Consider the following 18,542-nt stretch of genomic DNA (forward strand, 5'->3'; position numbering starts at 1 on the left):
GCCCTCAACAGTTGTGATGTAAGTCACCCCCCTCCGGGTTCTGTCCAGCCCACAGATCAATAGCTGTGTTGTTCAGTGAACAGATGAACTGGATTTCATTCACGGCCGAAGATAGAAGTTATAATTACTCCCATGTGAATGAAAGGATACTTGCGTTTTAAAATTATTTTGAAGATGTATTGGTCTTGAAAGTAATCTACTTGTGTACCACTAAAATGTGAGTCTTTTGTTTCATATACATTATTTATTGTTTTGTATTAATTATTTTAAACATTGTGTTTTGTATACATGATTACAAACATATTTTGTTTCATATAAGAAAACAAATGAATACAAATTTAATATAGCTTCAACATTTATGCCTTTCAATCTTCCAGTTTCAGGCCATGTGAAAATGGGTGATTGGAACTTGCTGGGGAGCATCTTGGAAGAGGTTCACATACACTCCACCATTGTGGGCAAAATCTGGCTCACAATCCTTTTCATCTTCCGCATGCTTGTGCTTGGAGTCGCTGCGGAAGATGTCTGGGACGACGAGCAGAGCGAATTTGTGTGCAACACAGAACAACCTGGTTGCAAGAACGTCTGCTATGACCAGGCGTTTCCCATCTCCCTCATCCGCTACTGGGTCCTACAGATCATCTTCGTCTCCTCGCCGTCTTTGGTTTACATGGGACACGCACTTTACCGACTCCGAGCTCTGGAGAAGGAACGGCACAAGAAGAAAGCTCAGCTAAAGATGGAGCTGGAGGAAACAGAGGCTGTTTTAGAGGAACATAAAAGGATTGAGAAGGAACTTAAAAAGCATGAAGAGCAGAAGAAAGTGAGGAAGGCTCCTTTGAGGGGTTCCTTACTTCGTACGTACGTGTTGCATATCTTGACCAGGTCGGTGGTGGAGGTTGGATTCATAGTGGGACAGTACATGCTGTATGGTATCGGACTGGCCCCGTTGTACACGTGCGAGCGCGAACCCTGTCCCAACAGTGTGGATTGCTTCGTCTCGAGACCGACGGAGAAGAACATTTTTATGATTTTTATGTTGGTCATTGGAGGAGTATCTCTGTTCCTCAACCTCCTGGAGATATTCCATCTTGGCATCAAAAAGATCAAGCAGAGTATCTACGGATCCAAGTACAATGGATACGATGACAGCATTTGTAGATCGAAGAAGAACTCTATGGTCCAACAGGTTTGTGTCCTTACCAATTGCTCACCACAAAAACTTGCACACTTGACACTCCCCGTGTCTTTCGCAAATGTGGCAGATGGACAGGTGGAAACTTTGCCTCACTACATGCCAATGATCGGTACTCTTTCTAACCATAATGGGCATGACCAGCACTCCGGACAGAACCGACTTCCAAGCCAGCCTGAATTTCAAGCTCTCCATCAGCTCGGGTCCATAGAATGCCGATCCACCTTCGATAACCGTCTACAGTCCTGCAGCAGTGAGGAGTCTGGACCCAAAGGCTCCGGGCAGCCAAAACATCTGAGTCAGCAGCCCAGAGCTTCACTTAGGGCCAGTCATATAGAGATACCTGCCGCCTTAAGGAACGCCCTGCGTAAACAGAGTCGGGTCAGCCAGTGTAAAGACTTCAGCGAGGAGAGCGATTCCTCAGACAGTGGAAACATCCCCAGTGGCAGAAAAGCCAGCTTTATGTCCCGGGAGCTTTCAGAGAGTTCATCGGACAGTCCAAGTTCCAAGAACGGATCAGATGCAGAAGCCAGCCGTCTAGCTCAGGGGGAGAGTCCTCCTATGACACCACCTCCAGCCAGCGGTCGACGAATGTCAATGGTGAGTACAGCAATACAAATTACCTTAAAATTCAAATTTGATACAATTTCTGTTTCAAACTTCTCTTTCGAACACAATATTCTCTTTCAAACATGTTTTAATAATGTTTAGGGTCTTAACACTATTATACTATTTGGATTATTATGTTTACGCATTTTTTTTAAGCAGTTTAAGCAAAAGTTTTTGTCCAATATATATATAAATATATGCTAGACACTAGATTTTGATCTGTTTAATAATGATGCATACAGTAAACATACATTTTGATTTTTCAGAGCATGATTCTGGAACTCTCTTCGATTATGAAGAAGTGAAAATCAGAAGATCTTTAAAGAATCGACTATCTGCTCAGTGGGTAGCAATGAGGCTTTAACTGCTTTTTATTCTCCTGGCTTTGTTTTTATTGACGAAATCCAAAATTACTGAAAGAATATTGTGGTTTCATAGTAGCAATGACAACTTGTTTTATCTAGCTTATCCTTAATACACACTTTAAAAACATTGATTTTCAACATAATTCTTAATTCTCTCATTATAAACCATAAAATCACGCGGGACCTAAAATAAAAATTTGTTAAGAATTTGATGTGTTACAAGTTTTGCACTTTAATATATGTGAGCTCAAAAGCATATTGTTATTGTATATAAATTGTATACTGTATATGAGAATTGACTTTTTTACTTATGACTTATGTTTTAAAAGTAAACTGTAAAAGTGATGGCAGTGATACTTAAGAGGGAATCAATTTAAATCAGTTCATGTTTAAGGACTTTTTGACATATTTTTGGCAAACTTACTAAAACGGTTATAATGGTGTGTATAAAATCTTGGCTATATTAATCATCACCAGAAATCTGATTACTCTTCCTCGAACTGTAATACTGTACTATACTTTGTTTTATTGTTGATAAATTGTTCTTTGAGAACAATTTACCTCAATGATACACTATTCTCCCATCTGGTGGTGAACTACAAAATTGAATCGGAAATTAAATCACTAATAAATAATGTTGGCATAGGCTATTATGTGATTGTTGTGTGTTGATGTCTTTTGTTATCGAAGAATTGTCAATCAAACCGGGTTTTGCCAAAGCTTCTGTTGGTGGTAACAACTCATAGAACAATTGATTGACTTCAGTAAATTGTCTGACCTTGGCCTCATTAGCATATCCATCCAAGTTTAGACATCACTGGATACAGCAGGGCTACCCCTACCCCTTTCCCAATTATACAATGTCTTATAGTAGATCCGAGGGCATCTAAAGAGATAGTATAAGTATGTTTACGCAATACAATAAATTATATTATTATGCAAACAGAAAAAAAATAAGGTAAACACTTCAGTTTAGGGGGCAATTCTCCCTATTAACTAGTTGTTATTAGCATGATTATTATTGACATATTGACTGTTTATTACTACTTATAAAGCACATATTCTGCATGACCAGAGTCTACATCCCTAATCCTACCTTAACCTAACAATTACCTTTATTAACTATTAATAAGCAACAAATTAAGAGTTTATTTGGGGAAAAGTTGTAGTTATGGTTTGTTAATTGCGAGAATTTCCCCCTATACTGAAGAGTGACAAAAAACACTTTGCTTTTTTAATGTAAAATGTATTGTATTACAGAATTGTACTATTTTGTACAGTTCTTTAACATATTTTTGAAATTAGGTAGAAAACGTCAACTCGCAGAGAAGGACTGCACATTTTCAAGAAAAACATCTAAAAACATTTTATGGAAAACAGTCCCCCAGCTGCCGGGAAATAACTTACTTTTTTATTTACTGGATAAAGGTATAGAAAAGAAAATAAATACCATTAAAAGAAAACTCTTACATGAAAATCATTCTGAATAGATCATTCAAAAATGACATCAGCCACGAGACAATGTACATGATATGTTTCTTTATTTCATAAACAGAAATGGTGTCTAGACAAAATCTGTCATTTATATAACACTAGCCAATTGAAATGCATGAAAATGAGTTCTGCACAATACCGTATGTACAATGGTTTTTAAGTCATTAAATTCATTAGGGTCATGTAGCATTTCAAAATGAAAAAAATGTAAAAACTCTTAGTACAGAATGAGCAAAGAAACAGCTACCTCAAATCGACAATATTAACACAAAACAGTCTTCTAGAAAAAAAAACTGAGAAAAGAGTCAGAATAAGAGAAAGATAGAGAAAAACAACTTCTGTGACTACAAGCCAAAGAGCTATTCCATTAAAAATGATGCACCAAAATCTACCAATACAATAATCCATATAATCTGTGTAAAAAGCATGTAGAAAAAACACCTGATGCAGTTTGCTGATACAGTCATTGACCAGTTATGAGAGGTATGAAGGATTTCACAGGTAGATAAGTGAGAGAGAAAGAGAGAGAGAGCTCTGCTAGCCGAAATATGGGGGCTCACTGCCCCTGCATACACACTTCACTTGAATGTGAATTATGGCCTCTGTCAGTTCTAAGGCAAAGTCGGAGGTGCACTTTGTATTTGTGGTACACTGGAACATCGCCGTCAGGTGAAAAGACAACTCGAGGAAAGGAGCATAGTTATCAAACTGACGTTTTTGTCTTTTAAAAACGTACAAAACAAACGGACAATACTAAACCTAGCCATTCATATTATCCTCACAATTTCTATGTACATGGCAAAATTCTTATAAAAACTCGACACTATTTTTGTAAACATTTTGCCTTTTCGATTCTCTGTTTTGATGAGCCTGTGTAATCGGAATACCAAATGTTTTATAAAGTTAAGCAAATTGTGAGAAAGGCAAGTTTTTTTGTCCTTGTCAAAAGAGCAACCTTTGGAACGCCAGTGTTAATGTTTCAGAAAAGCAGCACAAACGAACGAAAACAAACAAAACAATGTTACATTTTTAGGGTGTTTACTGTTACAGTATCGACACTCAATACTAAACAACATTTCTGCAGCTTAAAATATACTTCTAATATGTGTTTGCTTTTAGCTGACTGCAAACTGCAGATTGAGAGCTTAAGAGAGCAGCCAAATCACAACCAAAAATCAACTGCTGGATATTTTTGGAGATATTCGATAGCCCTTGTTGGGTTTTTATCCAAAACAATTGTGCAAATCTACTTATTCGTCCTCATCAATTATTATTAGCTTAGAAACTATAAAAATGAATATGCTCAACAACAAGCTTAAAGTACAGAATGACACAAAAATGCAAGACACAAAAAAAATGAAATGATTCAACAGATCTGAAAAGCAAGTTATTACAAAAAATGTTGGCACGCACCCTGAGACAAGATACAAGAGCAACCGCGAGTCTGATACTAAAATAAAACCTCTGTAAAACAACCAAAACTAGCAGGAGTGTTGTCGAGAGGAGAGCTAATAAGCTTATTTAACCTGTGAGGCTTTCCGGGTGACCGGGTTGAACCCTTGAAGCCACTGTGGAGGCAAACATCATGCAGCTTTTAGAGGCAGAGGCTAACAGAGGTCAGAATACCAACAAATCCACCGTCCACATCTGCATCCAAATGTCAGCCTGAACGCCAAGCTCTTAAGGCCAAGTGTGCAAGCATGAGGAATCAGCCTTATCACATACAACGCCACAAATCCATTGTTATCTGAGGAACGCAAGTAGCTTTAAACACCAAACTCAGATTTTTTTGGAGAATCTCAGGAAGATACTGGATGCTTGTTGTTGTAGCTTTGATGAAGGTGGGACCTTTTATCCAGAAATACATTTTAGAAGGTGGACATAGATTCTCAAGTGAACAACAGTGTGCTTTTCAAGAGGAAGTTCATGCTTTCCACGTTTCCACAAATATTTGTATGTATACAATATGAAATAATAATAATATAAACATTATAGGGATGATTTGCATATGTCTGCACAAATGTCCACTTGGACCCATAAATCTTTAGTTCTAGTCTTGTACCTGATTACAATTTAGAAATGGCAAATACTGTGTAAATTTCAACAAAAGAGAGAGAAAGAGAGAGAAAGAACAGATCTACAATGAAAACAACAGCACGACTATCCATCACAACATCTCTAGATTCTACATCCCTAGGAGTATGGTGTGTTTATGTTTGTGTGTGTGTGTGTGTGTGTGTGTGCGTATTGTGCCTTGCATAATGTATGTATGTCTGAGAACTTTAAACGCATCTCTCAAATCAGGCTCAAGCACACACACATGTAACTTTAGGGGTCAAAGTTGGTTCGAATGAAAAATAATTCAGCTCCTAACTTGTGTGGCGTTAGTTTGTGGAAATTCCATTTTCGCTTACTAAAACCACAGTGAACATTTATTGTGGGATTTAAACCATTTTTCCTCAAGGACTATATTTCGAAACAAATCATTTCTAAACAAACTATATAAAATATACAGGCAGCATGCAATCCGATTAGTATACTCATCTAACAAATGTACAATAAGGGGAAATACAGGACAACTTTAAAGAATGGGTTCATTCCATCCAATTTTCAGATCAGATTTTTTTTACACCGATCGCATTTTAGTGTCTTCCGTAAATATATGATTTAAAGTCACCATGAAACAGAAGTTGCGATTGACTTCTTTTGCGTATTGTGACGTATATCCGAGTGAGACGGCTTCTGAAATTAGAAAAACCTTAGGGTGGGGCTTTATTTTGGCCTTTCCTTTTTGACTGGTATTTTGTAAGTTGGGCCTGGAGGGGAGGGCTTAAAATGCCTGGCCATTGGACAGTCAGTATAGTCCTTACTCTTTTTTTGTTGCTAACATGTTTTGGGAAGAGTTGTTGTTCAGAGGGGGAGAAGAGCTTAATGTTTTTGATCAAAGCATACAAGTGCAAATGAATAAAAAAATTATGGTGCACAGATAAATCATTTAGAAAAATCACTGCAAAGCTGTGTAAAACACACGGTTTGATTTCATGGTGACTTTAAAGACTCTCTCCTACTTCAATATTGAATGGTTTTCAATTAACCTGTGAAATTTCAGAAAAAAATCTTTATAAGATGCTGTTAATACCACAAAAATGTATTAAATATTCTGTCTGGAGGGACACTTTTAAGTGTCTGAGTTAAGTGCTCCGATTTCAGACTTTTAGGGGTACTGAAACACAAACTGACCCTTTTGGAAGTGCTAAACGGTCAAAGAGTGCTGAGAAAAAGAGCAAAGGGAGCCAAAGTGACTTCCTTTCACTGAACACATCATCACTTCCTCTTCCTGTCAGAGTGGTTTACCTCAGAAAATCACGGTACGTGGCCCAAAACTGAAAGGGTGTCGGTTTGTGATGATGTTTGGTTTTTAAATAACACTGAAACTGTTCAGAGAGGCGTCTGTGAGCGCACCAGCCCGTAAACTGCATTTGTAAATACTGCTAAGAAATTGTTTCCTCAGAAAGCGCAACAAGCCGGGACTCTTTCACATTTATATGAGAATAGCTCACCGGGGGAAGTGAGGTAACTACGCACACGAAACAATCCACGCCATTTGCATCCATATGACATGCAAGGGGCTCTGCGCCACACTTGGTGGGGCGGGGGGTTGTACGAGAACGCTTCTATGTGTTGGCATGTGTGTGCGTGCATGCGTGTGGATGCATGGGATGCTAGTTTCCTGAGTTTAAGCGCACCCATTGTCATGGGGAATTCGTTTCAGACAGGAAACAGCAAAGATTTCCCCTTCGTGACAAAAGGTGCTTGATCAAACCCCAGAGAACAAACAAACAAAAAACATCTAAATTTCTACCTGTACAATATTACCGAGACCATCTCCATGCTCCATAGTATTTACAATATGCTTTCTGCCAAACAAGCACTTTAGTACATCATCCTCAAAAACATCCAAATAGTACAGTATTGCTGATGCAAAAGGTGGCCGACGCAACGCTTTGAATCATTCTTTACTCGTCCCTCAGTCCGGCGTACTTTCTTTCAGTGCTGTGGAAGGCAAAGTAGGAATGTTTCGAGATACCACCATGTGTACAAGTTAAGTGTGCGGTATACGGACACTACAAATGTATGATGCAGAAGACATTTTTGCATATGGACATACAGTCTAGCTGCGGTAGAAAAAAGAATCTGTATTATTTTTTCATGAGTTATACTGAACATTCAGAATATTTCCTGAGTTTGAGTTGACTGTGGCGAGGGCCACAAATAGAGAGAAAGAGAGAAGGGTTGAGAGGTAGAGGAACAGTGGAGGGAAAGGTGAGGTGGGGCAGAAAAGAGAAAGAGAGAGAGACATCGAGAGAGAGCAAAGAGAAAGACACAGAGAGAGACACAGAGAGAGACACAGAGAGAGTAACAGAGAGAGAGAGAGAGAGAGAGATAGAGCAAGCAAAATGCTGCTGCTAGGTCCATAGAGGTCTGAATTTGAGATGTGGTCAGGGCCCATCCCATTCGAATGGACAGTTATAGGAAACAGACAGTGTTCCACTGTCATGGAAAGGTGTAGCACCATCTTGAAGTTCTGTGAGAAGGTCTCAGACACTCTGCCATGGCTGAATGAGGGAGAACCTGGAGAACAGTATTGCTGCTGTTAAGACAACTGTAGTGTCAACCTTCGTTTAAAAAAAAAGACAATAAAAAGACATAAATATAAAAAATAAAAATAAAAAAAACACTGGCAGAGGCTGGCCAACTCCACAGCCCTCGAGTTTCGAGGGTTTGTCAGAAGACATCTAAATTAAATAATAAAAAAAACATAACTAAACGAACAAATAAACACATAAACCACCGTCATTAACAGTCCATTCTGGGCTGTTCGTCGGTTGTACACTTTTCTGTCATTTCCTGACAGAAGTCTACTGTCACCGTCTGATTGGATTGTTCCAGGGAGAGCCCCGCCTCTTGCTTCTCCCTATCGTTGACTACGTTTTTCGGCCTGTTTCCGGTCTTCCACTTGGCCGATCTCGGTTGTCCGTCTTTCACGCGTGCTGATTTGAGGAAGCTCGGTTCAGGAGTGGAGCAAACGGTGAGGTCGATGCTGCTGGTGGGCGGGGCCTGGCTGCCGGGGTTGACCGAGGCGGGGTTGCCTGGACGCAGAATGGGGCAGTAGTGATGGACCTGTTCTGGGCTCAGCTGCACGTCTCGACACACCTCCTCTGACAGACACGAGAAATTCTCCCATAACTCTCCCATACACGCCTTTAGCTGGTTACGCTCCGTCAAGAGCTTATCCTTCTCGCACACCTGTGATGGGGCACACATGAATACATTTTAAGTTTGTGTGGATTGACACAACCCTTCGAAATCAAACCTTAACTTTATCGGGTAAATACAACTAAAGGAACAAATACAACCATACAGTGTTTTACACAAGCTATGTAGGTCACAGTGCTTCCATAATATTTCAAGACACACCCCCTGACTTCATAAATGAATTCATCAAATGACTTAATTTCCGCTGTGTTTTAATATAGCTGTCAAACTTGAATGATGGCGGAATAAGTGGAGCATGATAAGAAAAAAGGAGCCACAGAATCTCTCAAATATCTTCAAAGCACCCGCTGTCAGGACTCTCGTGCTACTAAACACATCAAAGACATTTGGCTCCGCCTCCATCATTGGAAAGATGATGTGATTGACAGGTACCGGCGTTGCTATGGCAACGTGACAGAGATTGGGTCTCCTGTTGCTTTTGATAACCGATAACAGCCTGAATGTGACTTAAGAAGTTAAAGATATTTCAACAAGGGATGTATTAATGTCTTACCAGTTTGCGAATTTCACACTCTAGGTTGAGGATACAATCAAGCTTTCTCTTGCGACAGCGCTGTGCCGCGATGCGGTTCTTGCTGCGCCTGCGCACATCGTGGATGAACTCCAGCTGCTCGGAGGACAGCTTGTGCATTTTCACCATCATTTGGAAATCGTTGCGTGGAAGATTCGTTATTTGATCGACGGGGAAAGGAAGCTTGACCTGTGAAGACAGACAGGAGATTATTCTCTGACGTATTTGTACAGTCAAGTAGCAGGTCAATTATTTTATTTTGTCAAAGGTAACTATATAATACTTAACTAATCTTAACCCCATTTCTTTACATAAAGTGTACATTTTGCCCCGCCCCATTTGTGTTAGACAAGTTAGCACATCCTCGAACTCGAAAATGCCACAGTATTTATTTATTTTATATTTATTGGTTGTCCACCAAACTTGCGATGTATTTCATCACCACTAGAGGGTAGCAGAATACAGTCCGTCGCAAAAACAAACGTTCTTCCCAGGAGCGCAAACAACACAGGGTCTAACATTTACCAGCATCATTTATTAACAAAGAGGTCAAACGAAACAGAGAAAGTGAGACTGAGAGGAAAGGGTAGACAAAGAAAGGTCTCTAGCAGAAAATAAAGCAGCAGTAGTTAAAGGAATCAGCACAGCTGGATCTGTCTATTTTCCTCTGTGACATTCCTGTCAGGTGTTAACCAGAGGGCATGAGTATGCAAATCTGTTAATCAGCAAAGCTGTCAGTGCATCCTTAGCATACGCACACTCAGCAGAGGAAAAATAATCTTGAATGCATTTGATTTCCACCGTGTTTGACAATATTTAAAGGATCATTTTTCTTCTCTCCATCATACCGAGGGAGTGAGAGAGAGAGAGAGAGAGAGAGAGAGGATCGAGAAGAATAAACACAGAGTAGGCAAGTGGGATTCAATCCTCTGCAGTTGAACCAATCAGGGGTTCTTTTTCTGTTCCTTTGTGTCTACTACCTGCTAGGTAGAACCCTTGTAGTGTTCTCTCATCTCCTTTGTTCATTTAATCTAAAGAATCAAGTGTGATGCTTAACATTCTAAACACAGACACAATGTACACAAAGTAACAACATTCTATACATAGATTTCACAATTTATAGAATTTCTTCATCGTTGTATTTGTTTGTTTTCACATGTGGTTGAAATATCAAAACTATTAGTAACACTTTACAATAAGGTTGTATTTGTTAACATTAGTTAAAACATAAATTAATAGAGTGGCTCAAAATGACGTATTTTTGTAGGTAACCCTGAAGTAAGTAAGTGCCACGCTGGTTCCCTCAGCCGAAAGCCAATGCATTTTTCCCTAAAGACTTTTCGAAGATCTCAAAAAATAAGATCTGTGATTTTTACAGATTAACACAATATTTGCTATTTTTGAAGCCTAAATTCAATCGACAGAAGTAAAAGCTAACACAAGGCTATAAACAGACTACACAACGGTCGCTCGATATCAACGTCACCACCACCAATCCTCGACAACTTTCTCAAACTTTATTAATAACGTGTTCCCTGGCATGTAATAACTCCATGAATGAATACCCAACAATGATTTTAGATATTTGCGCCGATGTTGCATTATTTGAGATTTATATGCGCTATGACATCTAACGTCACAATAAAGGTTTAAAAAATTTCAAATGTCACAGATTAAAATGTGAAATATTTCGAGGTTTTTATAGCTACAGGCCTTATTTTAGGCGATTTACCAAAAACCCATAGATTTTGGGGCGATGGAACAGGAAGTCTTAAAATGCTAACTCGTTTCTGGGGTTTACATACAGAAATACGTCATCTCTGTGGTACTCAATATAGTCTAACAATGAACAATACTTCGACAGCATTTATTAATCATGGTTCATGTTCTTTACAGCATTTACTAAGTAAGTTTTGATTTAATTTTTTTGATTTATTTTTGGCGTTTTTGCCTTTTGGACAGACAGTGTTTTTTTAGAGAGGACAGGAAGCGAAGTCCTCTCTTTGTCAGAGCACAAACCACTCGACCATCGGCTCAGACAAAATTCATTAGTTAATGAAATAACATGAATAACCATATTGAGGTGATAATAGCTTATACTTTTTAGTTTGATCTTTATAGCATGCGTCTTGAATGTATACAAGTGGCATTAATATGTGAGGCAACCACGGCATAACCCGTTTACTGTCTACAGTATTGGCCTACTTTGGAACTCACATGAGGTTAGTGCTGTGAACCTTTAAACCATGTGGCAGTGCGCTTCATGTGAACTCTGTATGTTAACTCCGTTTGGGATTCACAGAAGATGAAAGTGAAAATCTGGCCCGGTCTCGCACGGCAGCAGTGGGGGACCCGGAGCGCTGGCAGGTGGGCCCGTTCGGTCTCCATGGCACCATTAATAAATCATGGACAGACCTTTTCATACTCGCGCTTCTAAGTCGACACTGAGAATTGCCACACACACTTAATGCGATGTCATAATTATCAGACTGATGCTGGAATCTAAAGAGAAAAATGCCGTATAACACGGTTAAACTGTCCACTGTGACCTTCTCAGATTTCCCTCCTCCTCGTCTTTGGTTTATCAATTGTAGGTGTATGTGTGGTAGTGGAAGTGTAAGAATGTCTATATATGAATATATAATATATATATATATATAAATATATAGTGTCTTACCGAGAAAACCAGTTTAAAGAACATAGGAAAGTTGACAATGTGCACACCCACGTCACTTATTCAGCAGTGTTCCTGATTCTCTCTCTCTCTCTCTCTCTCTCTCTCTCTCTCACTATAGGTTATTTTTCTTGAAATGGGTCTGAAGCAGAGCTAGGACTCTGGGATTGGAAGCCGAGTGACCTGGTCTTTTTGTGCCTTTTTTCGCTCAGCATGTGCAAGATGGAATTGTGGGAAGGTGGACAAAACAGGTTACTGGATTGAAGGTGGTCACACACAAATATGTTTTTAGTGGTATCATTGTCACAACTCTATGAGCAGTTTATTTTACCTCAAAACTCAAGTAAGAGAAAAAAGTGTGGAAATGCATTTTATTGTGCAAAACAACTGCCACAAAAGGGAAGTTGGTCTAATGGTTAGGTAAAATGCCTTTAGATGTAATTGGATTCTTGATTTTTTAAATATCATAACTGTTCTTCAGAGGCTTTGAGACACTCCCGTGCAGCCGTGTATCTCTCTCAGTTTCACATGTCTCTTAATGAGACACCATGTGACACAGATAAGTAAACAGTCTGAGACGACCCCTAAGATATTATTTTTTCTCCTTCTTCCAATTTCTTTCAACCTTGTTGCTATTACTGGATCTCTCCACGGGGGTTGAGTAATGGGGGAACGCACGCACGCACACTCACTTTATCTCATGGAGTGATGGGTATGTCTGTGATCACCATGGGGCTTTATCCCCAGCAGGACCAGAGTCTGGGTCAGTGGAACATTTTCTACAGAATTTCAATACCAAGCATTATTTGCAATCTTGTAGGAAACAAAATTACAAAAAGGATTGAATTCTATTTTATCCTATTCAACAATATGATTTAATAAAGAGCATATTGAGTGTCAAAATGTTCTCTGTAGAAAACTAGAAAGTCTGAAAACTATTCATGGATAAAAAAATCATATAGCCATATGGCTAAAAATTGTCTAAATATAGCCCATTTTTATATGCGCCATTATAACTGTAACAGTGACTCCATTGTTAACATTTAGAGTGACTTCATTCATAAAAATAAAAACGTGACATCCGACTCTATTTTCACAAGCAAATGATGAACTTAAGCATATTTCAAGCATGCGGTTTTACAGCTAACCAACGTCACGGCTGACGAATAATTTTTAGACCACAGTCGGCTCATATTGAGAGAGCGGCTCGGCTTTATAGGTGGAATGAGAGGAACAGAAATGGTTCTGACTTCACTCCCCACTTCCTGAGATGTACGCACCTTCACTAAAGGGTTAATTCTTGCACTGCAATATTGAAGAAGTGAGAATGAGATTTTCATCTCTGGGCTGTTTCTGATCATACCCACGCACGTTGAGATCAATACTTCACCCAGACTATAACAGAAAAATTCCGCATTACAAAAACGAGAAATCATCTCAGATCTCGAGATAATATAATGGTCACGAGTTTCTTATACAGCTGTTATAGAAAGCATATACATTTCCCTTCTCAATTATCTTTTAGGGGAGTTGAGTCAACTTAAGAAAGTATGTTCACTCCGTGTTGAGAGTGAAGTAGGGCCAAATTTAATTATAGGGGAATATACTGTACCGTTTCTGTTGGATCTGAGCACTTCCTGTTTAAATAGGTGTTAGTCATGAGGGGTAAGTGATATAGTCAATGACTCATGAAACAGAGAGAAAAGTCGAAAGACCTGGTTTAACTTCAGTACTACACTGGACAAGAAGGACAAGACTACCATACGGTTTAACAACTTCCTTCCTTCATTGAATTCATTGTTCCACAGAAGCCCTGAGTTATTTTTGAAACTGTGTTTCCCTCTCTGTATGCTGTATACACTCTCTCTCTCTGGTTCTTTGTGGAACCCAAAATGGTTCCTCTATACCTCACTGTGAAGATCCTTTTAAGTACCTTTATTTTTAAGAGTGTAATGGGTCGGTGAAAGGTGCGTTTAAAGAGGTTTTATGTGAAAGTCCAATGGAACAAAAGTGCCCGTAGTCAACATAGATGCGAAACACCCTGTCTGTAAGCTTTCAGCCTTTTTCCTTTTCAGACACTTTCTTTAGTTCATTCACACAGAACTGATAATGTTAAGATGAGAAAATAAGCAGTAGTGAGGTGGCGACAGAAGTGTGTGAGAAAGGAGTGAAATAGTGTATGACAGACTGAGGTGACGTGTGAGCTTCAAAAAAGTGATAACAGACACATAACACTATCTGATATCTTATCACATGTAGTTTTAAACAACACTTTTATCACAGTTGTGTACTACAAAGTATGTTATCCTAACAATTCAGTGCTTTGGGGGGTCAATGGGCAGGTTAATTTAAATGCAATTTCTCATCAGCAGCGGGTTTACTTAGTTGTTAGACAATATTGAAACAATGCAAAAAACTGCTGAAAATAGGCCAATTAGTTCCTGAGTGCTCCATGTTACCATGGCAACTGATCAGTATCTCTACCAATGGCCACTGCATGCATTCCTACAGTTCTTGCCACCAGTCAATACAAATCAAGATCTTTCCTCTAACTAGTTCTTCACTTTCTCACAATCTCTTTTAACCTCGCTCAACCAACGTGAAGATTTGTATTTGTGTACTGTGGTTATACTACTGGCAATTAATTGGCAGTAAAAATGAAGTAAAAATAAATATGACTTCACTTCTACTATAATTAAACCATGGTTAATTTTCCAGAAGGCTAAGCACTTCACATAACTCTTACTGGATGTTTGTAATGCGTTAAGAGGACCTAGGCCTATATGTTATCTGACAATGTTGTCCTACAGTATATCATCACAGTAATTTGCAGAGTTGTCTGGCCAAGTGGATTGTAGCAATATTCATCCATTAGCAGAAAGGCCAATGCTAACATGAACATTTCCAACACTACTCAGTTCACATGTTCATGTATTCTTGAGAATGAACAAACTTGGCTTGCTGTGCACAATGGAGAAACTTGAGCACATGACTCAACTTAAAATCTAACACCCACCCACTTTGCATAAAAGTTTCTGCTAAATTAAAAAAAAATGTAAAAGCAGCTACTGTAACTTAAAAAGTGTGGTCTGACATGACTACATAAACAAGCTATTTGTAAACTTGAATGTTATATTTTATGTCCACACTTTGTCTTCGTCTAGTTTTTATTGGCAGCTGAACTATAGAGGGTATGGACATGTCGTCACTTTACAACGTGAACACCATGTGAGCACGCCGGAGTGTGCCTCCGTGGGTGGCAAAACACTCGTACAATGTCAGGAAACGCAATTCTGCGCAACATTTCATTGTACTGGAACACCTGATTCCTTTATAAGTCGTAGGGAAGTCGTAAGGATCACCGCCGTCCAGCTGCTTGTAATTTTTGTGTGTTTTAGACCTGGTTTCTTTGTTTACCACTATAACCTTGTCACAGTACTGATAATTTGGCACACAAGCAACATTTGAATTAAGGATAATAGGGAATTTAGCATGTTTTATTCCTTATTTTTTTAAGCAAATATACCTAATTCATACATTTTCAATTTAATTTACTCTTATACTCAAGACTGCTGTTCTCTCCACAACTGTATTGCATTGTGCTTGACACTACATCCATACTTGATTGTTTACAAATCCAGTTTGCTCCTCTCTGCTCTACTCTATTAGCCTTTCACATATAACACACAAGGGTCAGACTAATATCATTGCAGTTCTTCACGTTCATGGCCGTCCAGACATGAAAATGATTACGGTGTTTATTGGCCCATTAGGAGTCTGCAGCCTTATTCAATGATTCAGTGAGCCGGGATCACAGGGGAAGTGTCTAATATCATGAGGGCAGTGAACAACAGATGCACAATCTAATCAGTTTCTGCATGAACGGACACTAGGGTACGAGATGCACAGGACACTCACAGATGTGATGGCTTGACAAGGGGTAAACATATGCAAGAAAAAAAGAAAGCCTCACCTCAGGGGCTTGCTCCCGAGCATGACAGGATTCGCTGTCTCCCTCAGAAAAGGACCCCGATTCATCACTGGAATTGGTTCCGTACGACTGCTCACACTTTATCTTGGGCCGGACCCGTGCGAATATCGTCTCCGTTCCGCCGCCTGTGTCCTGTGGTTCGCCGGGTAGACACCGTGTCACATTGGGGCACGGCGAGGATGAGAATTCAAACTGTGGCAGGCTGCAGGGGGATCCGCCGCTGCCATCCTCAGCATAGGAGTATGACGAACAGGAACTTGAGGTTCGGGTGCGGGTTTCTGAGGGGGGTGATCGCGGGCATACCTTTATTGGCACTGGACAGCTGGTATTGGGCCTTTGGTGGCCGAGCAGGGGCGGTTCGCTGGCTGTGGTGCTGGAGGGGTACGTCTGGGAGCTGGGGAGGGACTGGCTGGCACCAGCCCACAATCCCTTTGGCATGTGTTCTGCAAGCTCCTTCTCCAATGAGTTCCCGCTGGGTTGAGAGTGGGTGGGTGTGCCCAGTCGGTCACAGGCCCCTGAGGAAAAGATGACACTGCGGCGATCCAGCTCTGCCTCTTGCTTGCACATGCCATCAAAGGACGCTGACTTCAGCGAGAGCCCTGGCGAGAAACCATCGGCGTCTTTGGGGAATGCCACAGGCATGCCAAGCTCACTACTAAGCGAAGGCCTGTAGTCTTTTTTGTGGTCTCCCTGAGTGGTTCCCTTATCCTGGGCACTGACGGGTGTGATAGCAAATAGCTGCTGAGGTGTGCCAGTCAGGTCCGTCTTATAGTGAGTTTGAAGGCAAGTGGGTGACTTGCTGCTGCCTTTCAGTTGGTCCATTGTGCCGGAACCATCCAGCTCCATCTCAGACACGCTGTCCCTTTCCCTTCCGTCGTGCTCCTCCTCTGAAAGGCAAAGCGAGATAGACTCTTCCTCACTGCGTGGCTCTTGCTTGATTTGCACTACGGCCGGCATGCTCTTGTCTTTGAATGTGCTTGGGTAACCTGAGGTACTGGTGTGTGAGGAGGCGTCGTTGTTGTGCTTGTTGCATGCCCACTGGTATTTCCTGTACTTAGGGCATCGTGGCAGGTCTGAGTTGCCATGTCGCTCAAAGTCCATATGCCCATCAGTGAAGTCCTCCGCCGCTGCAAGCCGATCGTTGTCTGGTCGCCGCAAGGAGTTTAAGGTCTCAGTGCAACGGCGAGAGGGTGGAGAACCCGGCAGCGTCACCGCAGTCGTTGCTGTGGTTGCTGTCGTCAGCGCCTCGGGTTGCATGCTCTCATCCTCCAGGTGATTGCTCGCGGGCCCCTCCTTGTGACAAGCCACCAGGCCGTCCTCCTCGCTGCGCAGCTGAGCCTCCAGGAATCGAAAGCAGGAGTCCTCCAGGTTGTGCATGCGCAGGAATTCGGCACAGCGGATGACCTCCTGGATGTTTTCTCTGCTGAGCAGAAGCTTAGCCGTATAGGCAAACTGCAACAATGGAGCGAATCCCCGGGCACTGACCTGCGGACACACATGCAGAAAAAACAGGGGAAATTGCCAGCGTTACTATCAGCACTGCTTTTGTTCAGGGCACTTGGAGTGTGCTGAGAGAGCTTGATGGCTCAAATGACCATAAACAAACACTGTAAAGTGCCAGTTAATCTTTTATCAGGTCAGCAAAGAACTTCTATACAATGAGACATGAAAGGGAAAAGATCGAGAGACAGTCTCAGTTACAGAACGATGATCAATTCAGCCCTCTAAATTCAGCCCCCTGGTTGTTGCATACTGTAAATCATAAACAGGTAGAAGCACATTGGTTTGTAAACATGTCACATCTATTCCTTAGGCTTAGTAGGCTCTAGGACTCTTATGGCTTATTCATGCTATAGTCATCATGAGACTGCAGAGAGATAGAGAGAAGTAGATAGATAGAAAGAGAGCGAAACAGACATATATGGATGCCTTCCATTTGATCTAATGCAGGATAATTAGGTAAATGCTTGAGCCTGCAAAAGCTTGGCTGGCCCACTGCTGCCTTTGTGCTGTTAGCACATATGAGTAAGTGCTTTGAGTTTCCTGTTGTTGAAAATTTGTGAAGCACCAAATAAGGCTAGTTTCAGTGAGCAGATTTTCACGTAGGTGATCTTTGTTTTCAGACAGAATACAATGGCTGGACTTTGATCTAGGCCTGCATTGTTCGTACCACAAAGCTCCTTCTATTCTTCCTCAATGATGTAAAGTGCTCAACAGAACAAGTGAACTTGTGCTCTTAGATGAGAGCAAATGAGATCAACACTCTGGGTTTAAAGAATGGAACAGGCCCGGTACTAGGCTGGCTCGACTGGGGGGGCAATTACATAGTCTGGTTGGGCAAATATATAATCCAAGTTGATAGCATG

The 18,542-nt window shown here is 40.7% G+C and overlaps 2 protein-coding genes across 5 annotated transcripts in view; one reads left to right on the forward strand and one right to left on the reverse strand.

Moving 5' to 3' along the window:
• The first annotated feature begins 82 nt into the window (after positions 1 to 82).
• On the forward strand, positions 83 to 2,318 carry gja10b (gap junction protein alpha 10 b). The gene is made up of 3 exons (XM_056764132.1): positions 83 to 217; positions 378 to 1,795; positions 2,071 to 2,318. Exons 2-3 carry the CDS (start codon positions 395 to 397, stop codon positions 2,107 to 2,109), a joined length of 1,440 nt encoding a protein of 479 aa, XP_056620110.1. The 5' UTR covers positions 83 to 217; positions 378 to 394; the 3' UTR covers positions 2,110 to 2,318.
• Positions 2,319 to 3,692: 1,374 nt separating this feature from the next.
• The window catches only part of bach2b (BTB and CNC homology 1, basic leucine zipper transcription factor 2b), an 85,503-nt gene continuing 70,653 nt past the window's right edge, over positions 3,693 to 18,542 (reverse strand). For all 4 annotated transcript variants that reach the window (XM_056764130.1, XM_056764127.1, XM_056764131.1 and 1 more), the window contains exons 3-5: positions 16,159 to 17,661; positions 9,494 to 9,700; positions 3,693 to 8,970 (exon numbers count right to left, since the gene is read on the reverse strand). In XM_056764130.1, coding sequence (XP_056620108.1) covers positions 8,521 to 8,970; positions 9,494 to 9,700; positions 16,159 to 17,661 — 2,160 coding nt within the window. In that variant the 3' untranslated portion in view covers positions 3,693 to 8,520. The remainder of the gene's footprint in view (positions 8,971 to 9,493; positions 9,701 to 16,158; positions 17,662 to 18,542) is intronic.

Source organism: Triplophysa dalaica, chromosome 13, assembly GCF_015846415.1.
Source record: "Triplophysa dalaica isolate WHDGS20190420 chromosome 13, ASM1584641v1, whole genome shotgun sequence".
NCBI lineage: Eukaryota > Metazoa > Chordata > Actinopteri > Cypriniformes > Nemacheilidae > Triplophysa > Triplophysa dalaica.

What these genes read in the sequence shown, in the direction of transcription:
- gja10b (XM_056764132.1), top strand. Translation starts at nt 395, where the DNA reads ATGGGTGATTGGAACTTGCTGGGGAGCATCTTGGAAGAGGTTCACATA. An exon ending in GCGGTCGACGAATGTCAATG is followed by an intron (nt 1,796 to 2,070) that starts GTGAGTACAGCA and finishes TTGATTTTTCAG; the next exon opens with AGCATGATTCTGGAACTCTC.